Genomic DNA, 11,793 nt, shown 5'->3' with positions numbered 1-11,793 from the left:
CCGCCGCGCCCCGCGGGGCTCATAACCTGACAAAGGACGAACGCGAGTATAGCTGATGGAGTCTATAAGAGCGCGAACTCACCGGGCTGTTAGTGTTGAAGGTTGAGTGAGTAGCTTGGTAGCTGGTAGGCTGACGATGGTAGTCGTTCGGTGGAGAGAGAAGACTTAGATGATATTCATGGTAGCGACTGTATATATATGACAGGAGCGTGTGAAGTCACTACCGTATTCGTAACTACTATGCAGTCCAAGTCCCACGGTAATGTAGGACGGCTACGTAAGCAATGAACGTGGCCCTATGCGATGAACGCGGAGCCACACGAACGCGTAAGCGCTTAAGGTACCGCTAGGATACTAAGCGCCTGAATAGACGTATGAAGGCGGTGTTTACTTGTAGACCTCGTAGAGGAACATCGCCGTACAGGAGGCTTCTGGATGAACCAATAAAGCCGTAAAGGGTCGAATACTAGACGTAAATCTGACAGATATAGGCTGTCCTAGTGAGTTGTAATAAGTACACTGGGTGTTTAAATGTTTACCTTTTACCTGTAAGTTCGTCAAAGCAAGAACTTGAAGCGTTGAGACTGCTCGAGACCAACTCGAGACAAGAGTTTGAGCGGCCTTGCGGCCTTCGGCAAATACATGCTGCCGGCCCGGTTGATTTGCCGAAGACTTTCCGTCGTCGTGCAAGTCTTGTCTTATCTTCCATCTTCCTCACCATGCGTCGTCCCTTGAGTTCGTCCTCCTCTAACTACGATCAGCCTCAAGACTAGGAAACATCAATATATACGGAAACGTTGATATTTGTGAAGGGAAGAGCTTTCAGTATGCGGACGATCTCGCTAGACTCGAGCTCACTGTCGGTTTACAGAAATTAGGTCGCTTCCCTCCCGAAGGCAACGATAGCAAGCAACACCTCAGGAACTATCACGCTAATCGAGATCGTCATTCGGCAGGAGCTGTCAAAGTAAGTAAGTGTCTGTACACGACATGCATTTGATCGATGGGACTAAAGACAAAACAAAGGAGTGTGGTACTCAACTAAGAGCGAATAGTCCGAGTAAAACCAAAGGAGTGGCGAAGTGGGTATCAGGTCTGGCGTTCCTCAGCATACGATTGTCCTCCTCATGCTTCCCCTGCCTCAACTAACGAGGTCGTCACTTGGGTCGTCACCCATATCTCCACCTCTCCTTCAGAGTTTTCGCCCATTGTCGGGCTGGTATGCGTTTCAAGTGTGTTGCTTTTGGAACATCAGGAATGGATACCAGAACGACAATGCTACTAGAAACTCACGATCCTACACCCCACATATACTAGCCGTCAACACGGCGAAGTCTTCCGAGAAACTCGATGAAGAAAAGGTCAACCTGACGAACCGACACGACGAGGCATATTAGAACACGGCTTCGGCGACCGAGCTGATGGGAGTAAAAGTACGCGCTTCCAAGACGTAGAGAGCCTTCGGCAGTCTGGGTACTGACTTGGCTCATCGCTACATCCCTAGATTAGGTTGTCGAGCACGCCGAACAGCAAGATATATCAGATTCGCAGAGGTACGGTGTCACAAAATCCATTTATCCGTCGACACTAAAGTAAAACGAAGGAGTGTGGTGCTCAACTAAGAGCAAATAGTCCAAGTGAAACTAAACGAGGGGCGCGGTGGGTATCAAGTTTGTTCGTTCTCCCATCATATAGCCGACTTCGGCTTCATGCTTCTCCTCCCTCAGTCACAGTGGTCGTCACTTGAGTCGTCACCCATATCTCCACCTCTCCTTCAGAGTTTTCGCCCATTGTCGGGCTGGTATGCGTTTCAAGTGTGTTGCTTTTGGAACATCAGGAATGGATACCAGAGCGACAATGTTAAGGACTCACGCTCCAATACTCCACATATACTGGCCGCCAACGCGGCGAAGCCTTCCGAGAAACTCGATGAAGAAAAGGTCGAACTGTAGCGTCACAATGAGGCATGTCAGAACATACCTTCGGCGACCGAGCTGATGGGAGTGAATGTACATACCTCTAAGACCTCAAAGGTCTTCGTGCGGGGGTAGGGTGAAGACATGGAGGGCTGATTCGGCGATGTTGGTGTGGGGAGTAAACAAGTGGTGGGGGATACGTCCGACGACGCGGCCCCGTTTTAATGCGCGCTCGGGAGGCTTAGGGCCGCCCTTCCTCTTTGCGCTCAAGACTTGTTGGTGGGTATTTATGCCCCATTTTCTTGACGTTTCTTGACATGTCTTCGACTCGGCTAACAACTCGTGTCAAGTTCGAGGCCCTAGTCAATTGTAACATGAGTCACGAGGACATGTAATCTTGTAGGCGCGTATGTATGAATCATCCCTTTTTCGGCTTGATCGGGGTAGGGTTTGCCAGGAGGACGCGGTTTGATTTGGAAAGCCGCGAGTTGCAGATTGGTGTCCGCTGAGTCAAAGTCCCACGGTCCTAAATGAGTCTGGTAAAAGAAAACGGTACAATATAGGGCCGTTCACTCCCCAAGACGGGTCATTTATCCCGCTGTTTCTTAATGGTGGCAAATTACCGGGCACACCACGGAAGGCCTGAGGCCTGAGGCCTGAATATTTGAATACTTGAGTACTCGAGTGGCAGTCAACCCACAATAGACGGCAGCATTTGGCGATGGAATTGACATTGATATTGTTGATTAAGGCAGAGAATATTAATGGCTACTTCGAAAGCTTGCGCTGGAATGACAATCTCACAAACGGGGCTAACTTGAATCTAATGACTGATTCCATGGCTCCACCTCAAGTCCAAGTTTTGCGTAGTTGAAGACCAAATATTCCACAGTGTCACGCTGGTCAGGTAAACCACCTTAAGTTCAAGGTCACGCGTTCGCCAGACCTTTGAACCACTGTCTTGTTTGAACTTGGTTTTCGTCACACGTCACGTAAATTTCTGTTGAACTTAAGGTAGTGTAGCTACAGTACTCACCATAATCACCAAGCCCGAGTTGTTATAGTAAGATAACGGACTTCGAATTATCCATACTCCTCGCGATCATCATCAAGCATCCAGCTGCCTGGGAATTGATTCTATTTTTGGCGAGAGGGCCTCGGACGCCTATGAAGCGGTTGGATGCCCCAAGCTCGAGGTCAACAATGTTTGGGATAACTTTTAGCAGATGGCTTATACACTTACCACTTGAATTCCGAAGACATAGCAATTACTTACTAAGCATAAAAGGCCAGTAGATTTCCCTCGCTGAGGGTTTTTGGTGCACCCGTGCCACTCTTTGCCTATTTCTCTTGTGATGACTACAAATTGTATCAAACATATCATAAATAACATGAGATGAATCTACTCTAAGCTGTGACAGAGGAGGCTAAGAGCGGATCGTATGTAGCTTTGACATTGAAGTGTGACTAAGCAACTAACCCCTGAGTTGGCTTGGCAGACACCAATCCGCGACTCGCGACTTTCCAAATCAAACCGCGTCCTCCTGGCAAACCCTATCGGGGATAAACAGGAAAAGAAGTACAGCGAGCACCACAATGGCGGCCGAGGCCACAGCCTGTCTGGGTTCCCCTCTTACTCTGCAATACTCGTGCCGATTGTCTTGAAACCATGGCGCTGGCGTAGAATTGAGCGGTGGAAAGGCAAGGGTTACCTGGAATGGGTCTGTATGTTGATTTGTACACGTCCAGGTTGGATCCGCTCGCAACCTTCGAGGCTTTATCCTGCTTTATCCCGTCTGCACCTCATGATTCTCCGAACCAGATACACGAGGCCGTACCATGTTCCCATCCTCAAGCGGTGCGTCAAAGCAGTCGTGTAACAAAGATTCGTAACAAGTAATACACATGTATCACACGACGAGCCAGGTCATATGTCTTTTTGACGGTTGTGTAGTACGTCCCAGCGACGTTTACCAAAGGTGATTCAACATTTGTCGGCGACCAGTTGGCTTATAACTTCGAGTTTGTTGTCAGTGTTGGAGTTGGTAGACCGAATTTGCATTCAGAATCCAGGTAGCGACAGCGTCTCAATGAAGATCAAGGTGAAGACTGCACCGGAACCGTCAAAGCGAGTCAGCAAGGAACAGATCAGATACCATGTGTGAAGCAACTGACCACAACTGACCACAACCCAAACCAGGCTCGATACCGCAACTTTGTAGCCCGTGTGTGCGTCGCCAGAGCCAAGTGCCTAGGCGGTGACCGATGGCTTGGTACGAAGGTTTTCTGTAAGTGAGCAAATGATCACATGCTAGGAGTAGAGTATCTTTATACGCTGTAGGCCTGAGTCCGTGTGTTATCTTCTTCTCATTGCAACGCGCAGCTGACAAATATAGACTACTGATCGAATGCTTTTGTCCCATGCCGCAGTATACCAGAACTCGGCGGTGTTTGTTACATTCTGTGATGATGTGAAACGCTTGGTCAATGTCTTGCTGAAATTGTGCCATCCCAGTTGCAGCAGCTGACTCCATTACAATCACCGGATTCGTCAGTCATGTCGCTCTCGCCGTGGTTATCAAAGCTATTAACGATACGCGGATGGAACATGCTCTTCGCTCAAGCAAGCGTCAAGTCGCGCCATCGCTAGATAACGTTGCGAATATATACTCCCGTGCGCCGATACGAGCGATGAATACCGTGGCGGTCATCCCGACCGAATCATGGAGTTTGAGGAGCTGCAACGCACCAAGGCTGGCTGGCATCGCAGAAAGCTCCGGGACCGACGCGAAAAAGACCTAGACGATATCGCCACTCAACCTTCGGTATTCGACGACCCTGTGGCGCTAGAAGTATACCGCCCGCCCCCGGAGTACGAGAACGCCCATAGGTTCGATCCAAAGGCGACATGGACATGGAGGGAGGAAAAGGTACGTCATGCACACCACTAGACCTCTATCGCATTTCACGGCAACTTCTGCAGAGTCTTGTTCGCAAAATCGATATACGCATTATGCTTTGGTCCTGCCTTATGGTCTTCTGCCTTTCTCTGGACCGCGGTAACATCTCACAAGCCAACACGGATAACTTCTTACCCGACCTTGGTTTGACAACCGACGACTATAACCTTGGTAATTCCGTGTTTCGGTTTGCGTTTGTCGCGGCGGAGCTGCCTTCGCAAATCGTTTCCAAGAGGATCGGTCCTGACGTTTGGATACCGATACAGGTGAGTTGAGCCGCAAAGCTCAGTCATGGAAACTCTGAGTCAGCATTCTAGATCACCCTTTGGAGTGCCGTATCGCTATCGCAGTTTTGGCTCACGGGGAGGGCGACGTTTCTTCTTACGAGGTGAGCGAGAACGGATTCCGAGTCAACTTGAGTTCAGTGCTGAGTTTGAGCAGGGTCTTGATTGGCGTTTTGGAAGGCGGCTTTATCCCCGATACTGTGCTGTATCTGTCTTACTTTTATACGAAAACAGAGCGTGAGAACTAAAGCTCTGGACGTCGTCGTGCTTCTGACGAAGACCATTCCTAGTGCCCATCCGGATCGGCTGGTTTTTTGTCTCTTCGTCGTATCTGTCCTCTCTCATAGGTGCCTTCCTCGCAACCGGGTTTCTTGCTATTCAGGATGCCACTGCCACAGAGGGATGGAGATATCTCTTCCTTCTGGAGGGAATCCTCACCGCTGTCGTCGGCATTGCATCCTTCTTCATGTTGCCACCTGGCCCTACACAAACGAAAGCCTGGTTCCGGCCAAAAGGATGGTTCACCGAAAGGCAAGTAGGCAGTTTAATAACGACCACGCTAGCTTATCAGCCGGTTTAGGGAAGAAGTGATCATGGTGAACAGGTGATAGACTCAAGCTCAAGTCCATGGCGCCGAGTACACCATGCTAACATTAATCATATACAGGATCTTACGGGACGACCCGTATAAATCCACCATGCACAACCGACAGGGTTTGAGTCTCCCCATGATTTGGAAAGCGATATGTGATTGGAGGTTATGGCCACTGTATTATATTGGCTTCGTTTACGGCCGTACGTTCAGAATACTAGTGCAATTTTCGGCAATTGACGTTTAAACCAGTCCCTGTGGGCCCCCCTCAGCAATATCTCACCTTGACACTTCGGAACCTTGGCTTCAGCACAACCCAATCTAATCTACTCACTATACCCTCGCTCATTATAGGGATAATTGGACTAGTCGCCACTACCTATCTCGCGGAGCTGACTAACTCACGGACCCTCGCTTGTCTGACCTTGCAAATATGGGCATTGCCGCTCTTGATTGCTCTCTATACGTTCACTACTGATACATCGCCATGGGTCTACTACATTGTGGTGACGTTGATCACTGGATTTCCGTATGTGCACCCGATTCAAGTCGCATGGGCATCAAGAAACTCGGGGAGCGTGCAAGGGAGGACCGTATCTGCGAGTCTGTACAACATTTGCGTCAACCTTGGAACAGTTGCATACGTGAGTAACATATCGTCGCATCTCAATCTCATGATGAATTTACTGGACATAACTACAGTCGAATATCTACCAAGCAAGCGACGCCGTAAGCCTTAACTATATCGTTCGTGGCTTGATACTTATTGACGTGAACCTCGTATTCGTTTGCGAATAGCCCTTGTGTAAGTGATCCAAATGAAACGCAGTCCACCTGTACTGAACTAGCGAGAAGACAAACACGGAAATCTTGCGTTGATATTTATCACGGTCCATAACTTTGTGGCATATGGCCTTACTTGGTTATTTTACCGAGAGACCAACCGTCGCAGGCAGTATAAATGGGACAATATGTCAGAGAAGGTGCGACTTACTCCCACCCGTCCTAAATGACATTTAACGTCTCGTTACAGGAGCAACAATCATATATAGAGGCAACAGCGGATAAAGGCAATCAACGACTAGACTTCAGGTTCGCGTACTAGGTAGCATCGAGCCCTGAATGTACGTCAAGTGCAGATTTCCATGATCTAACTGAAGGAGTACCCCAAGCCTAAATATACTTGCGTCTCATTGTGCACCCACCAGAGATATGTTTGTTTTCTTTTCATGCGTGCGATGATACGAGTATGAATACCTGCACATGTGACAACCGTATTCGAGGTTCAGCTCGGAATTACCGGATACCAATCACCCTCCTGCCGAGTTCGTAATACACCTAGGTATTTTGAGACGTCTTTTGGCTTCTGATCGCCTCGCCAAAACTTGATGATCTCCGACCACTCGTCAGCATCCTCCTGCGACCCCATCTTCTTCGCTGAGACGAACCGGGGCATACCCTCACCCTTCATTCGTTGCTCGTACACATCCGAGAAGGTCCGCTTGAAGTGTTTGTATGCCTTGCTTGTATCGCTGCTAGTAGGATCGCTGGCTCCGGTGCGCTCGAAGTGGAAGAGCGGCGTTGGATAGTGCGCGTCCGTTGTTGGATATGATATCAGCGGGCCGTTGATAGACACCACGGATCCCAGAAAGCCGCCCGTAGTTGCGGCATCCGAGCTAGTAAGGGCAGACTTCGCTCGCTTTCCAGTCTCTACCGCGATCTGGGACGCGAGGCTCCCGCCCTCGCCGACGCCTAGGAGGTGCATCGTATCCAGCTCACGATTGGATGCGAGAGTGATGGTATCAATGATGCGTTGGAGAAGAGGGAGGAGCTCCGAGAGGGATGGGGGTTCGGGTGATTGCACCATCTCAAGATACAACTTGACCTCGGTCACGAACTCTGGGCGGTCGGGCGGAAGGAACCACCAATGGCCAAGACCAGATATCCTGAGTTGAGAATCCGGTGGGGGAAAGGTGATACCAAAGTTAGAGTATTTTTTTAATAAAGCATAGGGTAACGCACTCTCTGGGAGCCTGGATGGCGAGTGTAGCCGTCTGCGGCAAAACCTGACGAAGCCATTGAGCTCGGTTTGATTCACCCTCAAAGGTATCATCTATCGATCCACCTGATAATGATACAGCGATCAGTTTTCTTTATTCAACCGAGTTGGGAAGAGAGGGTCGTGCACCATACCGTTCTCATGAAAAAGTACAAGGAGGTTCGTGTCAATCCCGCGGTCGGCGGAACGATAGCTAAACTTGAACCTAAGAGACTCCTTGAGCTCGCCATTGAGACTTTTCAGAGCTGTCTCGACGTCGCTCTTGTAGTTGGGGACATCTTGAGATTCACGAACGTGGATTTCCGAGCCAGGTTGAGGGAGCATCGTGAAGGGATGAACTTAGGGGTTTCTCTTGCTCGCGGATGTCGTTTGGGTTTCTTTGCCACCAGTCGGGCCATCGGGCCGAAGTAAAGCCGCTCGTCGTCAACGTTAACGTCAACGCCCAAGCTTTTTGTAACACTCACCGAGGCGCTCAAACCCTACTTCAGATCCTCCACGTCTTCCCTATGGATGAACGGACTCAAACTCTATGGTGGATGGACACAGTAACAAAGCTGTAGGCGCACCTGATCTTCCAGTGGTCGAGACTGCAGCCGATCCGTTGATGCAGGTGCATGCACTCAGTTTAGCTCTTACTATCTCACCCACCAGTTGCTCTGCTAGCTTATCCTCGACCACTCTTGTCGTTCTCGTGCGATTAGGTAGACCATGGCCGCAGAAGACGACATGACTGATCCAATCCTCCAGAAAGACCTCAAGTTCTCCCATCCCGCTTCGCAGATCAAGGCTGTCAACGTCGATGCTCCACCTCAGCGCATATATGATGATATGAAGAAGTACGAAGATGCTGCCCGAGGTGAACCGTCTTTCCTGCCTGCGTCGACCGTTCTCTGACTGTTATCTCAGGATACAGCTTCTTTGGGTTTGAACGAACGGTGAAAGATAAGCACGGCACCGAGGTACCAGGAGGTGTCTTCGTCAAGCACAGACCCGTAGATGCTCAGGTGGATCAAGTGTACCGCATGTCAACGGACCCTGAACGCACAGACCTTGAGCGTCTCACTCACTTCGAGACGCGTGCTGGGCGCAATATTGCGCTGTTTCGTTCCATCATTGGCGAGGACTGGCGAGGGGTGTGGAGAGGAGGGGGTGCGATCTTGGAGATGGATTTTGATGGGAATGAGCAGTTTCAGCTTTGGTGTGTCTGCAATCGGTCCTGCTATAGCTGAGCCGCGCTGACTTGCGTCAACGCTACCAGGCGTTACTGGGAAGATGAGTTCTCTGAGACAACATTGCCCAAGATTGAAGGAGAGATCGAGAACTATCCCGGAAAGGGGCGTCTGGAGAGGATAACGCACGATGAGTTCAAGTACTTCTCGACGGTCATCTCCCGTTCAAACAAGTAATGTCGCATCTCTTTTGTCTTTTCATTGTCACTCACTGTATGCGCCAGATACATGCTCTTCACATGCAACAAAGAGAATAAGCGGGACATGCTCGTCTACATGACCAGGTTATCCGATTCAAATACCGGTGCTGAAGCCAACTCAAGACCATTTACCCTCGAGGCTAGGCAGATCGTCAAGTCAACGAGCGAAGGTACAGCGCGTTGGCACGCCTACGGCTTCTCCCTCGACGACAAGTACATCCTCCTCGCGCGCATGAATAGCAGCGCAGATAAGCCCCTTTATATCGTCGATATCTCCGGCGATGAACCTACTTTGCCCGAACTCATAACCCTTCCTGGCTCACAACCCGGCGCGAGCGCCGTAATTGGCCCCGCATTCTCGTTTGATCCTGAAAAACCTCACGTCGTGTACCTCATCTCGAACGCGTTCGGCGACTTCGACTCCGTGGTATCGTACGATATCGCGACGAAGAGCGTGACGCACATCACGACGTCTGAGAAGGGCTTAAGCGCGCTCCGCCCGATCCCGTGGGAGGCCGATATGATCCACACCACGCAGAAGGCGGTCTTGTTCACGGTCAACTTTGAGGGATGGAACAAGATGTACGCTCTCCCTCTCGTAGGGCCACACCAGGGCGAGGTCGTCGAGCTGAGGCTGGGCTGGGAGCAGGGATGGATCGCGTTTGGCCCCAACTCGCTGAACAATAAGCCAGGCGAGGTCGTCCTCCATCTGGCGTCTTACCGGTCCAAGCCTTTCCTGGTACGCATCGACATCGACGATGTGCTGGAGAATGGCGTGCGCGCTGACCCAGAGGACGGAGAGAACAAGTATGCGGAGCCCAGGATGAGGCCATACAGCCAGGCTGCACCGCCCGTGGACGAGACCGCGGTTCCGCCGAAGCTGCTCAAACTCAAGAGTTTCGACGGGCTGGAGATCCCATGCATGTATTATCGTCCCAAGGGTGTAACGTCTGCTGTCCCAGTCGTCATCTCGATTCATGGAGGTCCTGAATCTCAGTCCACGTCGCAATCTCGGACGTGAGTTTCCGCTTACTATCACAGCCCGCTCATACTGATCATGGCGCTAGGGCAACGCACGGATATCTGATCAACGACCTTAAATGCGCGGTCATATACCCCAATGTTCGCGGCAGCTCAGGTTATGGCAAGAAATACATGGCCGCTGATGATGTGGAGAAGCGAGAGGATTCTGTCAAGTGTGTCCTTTAGCTCGGTACCGCTGTATATCAGGCTCACTCCAGCTCAGGGACATTGGGGCGCTATTGGACCATATCCATCATAAGATGCAGAACGAGCTAGACTCGTCCAGAATTGCAGTCATGGGCGGTTCTTGTGAGTGCTCCATAATGAACTCCTCTCATCGTAACTTATCACCCGCGTATAGATGGTGGATACATGGTTTTCGTACGCACCCTTTGTTCGTTCATTATCCTGCCCTCACTCATGTACACATCATAGGCTACCCTGACACATTACTCCTCCTGCCTCACCTGCGGCATCGCCCACTTTGGAATAACACATTGGCCCTCTTTTTTGCAAAACACCGCCCCTGTACGGCGTGCGCACCGCCGTGCTGAGTACGGCGACGAGACCAACCCCGAGATCCGCACGTTTCTCGAGCGTATCTCACCGATCAACAACGCGGATAAGATTAGTGTGCCGATGCTGATCACGCACGGAGAGACGGACACACGGGTGACGATCCACGAGGCGTTCCAGATGTATGGGGTTGTGTCGAAAAAGGTGCATACAGAGTTAGTTGTTTGTGAGAAGGAGGGACACGGTAAGCGATGCTTGGGTTATAGTCCAGATGATCAGACTGAAAAACGAACTTCGGATAGGATATAAGCAGAAGAGTGTCATTGAGTTCGTAAACGCGGCTGTCGTGCAGTTTGTCGAGCGTCATCTCTTATCGCGAAAGACAAACCTCTAGTATCGGAAGCTCGACTTCGTGGGGAGACTTGTAAGGTACGTTTCGTTCTTTTCGCGGGCGAATGTACACTGAAAATAAGTTAGAATACGTGTACAATATTGAGATCAACATTCGTTGATGATTATATCTTATCTCACTGCCTTTCTCGCGATCTCCGGGAGAAATGCATGTGTTCCTGCAGGACATCCTCGCCAAGTCCCTATTCCTGAATTCGTACCCTTCAGAGAAATCCCGCCAGGTTCTCAGTGGACTCTGTTCTCGGACGATCGAGGTGGTCATTGGACCTCATGTATCATCAAGTATTCCAGCTAAAACATAAAGGCGCTCAAGGATTCTCAGCCATAATGGTTATCTGCCGAAGTCTTCCCGTCTCAGTTCTCTTCGTCGCATACCTTGAGAGTCCAGGCTAGTTATACCCTCGGTGCGCGGAATAAGCCTCGATCGATCAGCTTCTCCGGAGTCCCGAGGTACCTCGTGACCCTCATAATTAGCCATGTGAACAATTCCCGGTGAGTGCTCGGACAATGCACCAAATTACCTCACAATGCAGTCTTATATTCTCGACCCTCTGGCTTGACTTATGCCCACACGCCCTCTACGAAATCCCGTTCAAACCTCGA

At 50.4% G+C, this 11,793-nt stretch overlaps 2 protein-coding genes across 2 annotated transcripts; both read left to right on the top strand.

Annotated features, from left to right (window-relative positions):
* Positions 1-4,014: 4,014 nt before the first annotated feature.
* Positions 4,015-7,698, top strand: CONPUDRAFT_106129 (MFS general substrate transporter). The gene is made up of 14 exons (XM_007771752.1): positions 4,015-4,048; positions 4,117-4,267; positions 4,313-4,846; positions 4,900-5,142; positions 5,194-5,264; positions 5,318-5,397; positions 5,451-5,691; positions 5,741-5,764; positions 5,828-5,955; positions 6,005-6,396; positions 6,455-6,481; positions 6,551-6,557; positions 6,608-6,735; positions 6,786-7,698. Exons 3-14 carry the CDS (start codon positions 4,640-4,642, stop codon positions 6,855-6,857), a joined length of 1,620 nt encoding a protein of 539 aa, XP_007769942.1. The 5' UTR covers positions 4,015-4,048; positions 4,117-4,267; positions 4,313-4,639; the 3' UTR covers positions 6,858-7,698.
* Positions 7,699-8,469: 771 nt separating this feature from the next.
* On the top strand, positions 8,470-11,679 carry CONPUDRAFT_82941 (alpha beta-hydrolase). The gene is made up of 10 exons (XM_007771751.1): positions 8,470-8,667; positions 8,718-9,009; positions 9,070-9,213; positions 9,265-10,257; positions 10,308-10,436; positions 10,487-10,572; positions 10,625-10,644; positions 10,699-11,023; positions 11,082-11,208; positions 11,257-11,679. Exons 1-9 carry the CDS (start codon positions 8,520-8,522, stop codon positions 11,171-11,173), a joined length of 2,229 nt encoding a protein of 742 aa, XP_007769941.1. The 5' UTR covers positions 8,470-8,519; the 3' UTR covers positions 11,174-11,208; positions 11,257-11,679.
* Positions 11,680-11,793: the final 114 nt, after the last annotated feature.

This window comes from Coniophora puteana (genome assembly GCF_000271625.1).
Source record: "Coniophora puteana RWD-64-598 SS2 unplaced genomic scaffold CONPUscaffold_8, whole genome shotgun sequence".
NCBI classification, from domain to species: domain Eukaryota; kingdom Fungi; phylum Basidiomycota; class Agaricomycetes; order Boletales; family Coniophoraceae; genus Coniophora; species Coniophora puteana.
The sequence above is the reverse complement of the archived record's forward strand: the minus strand, read 5'-3'. Positions and strand labels throughout refer to the sequence as shown.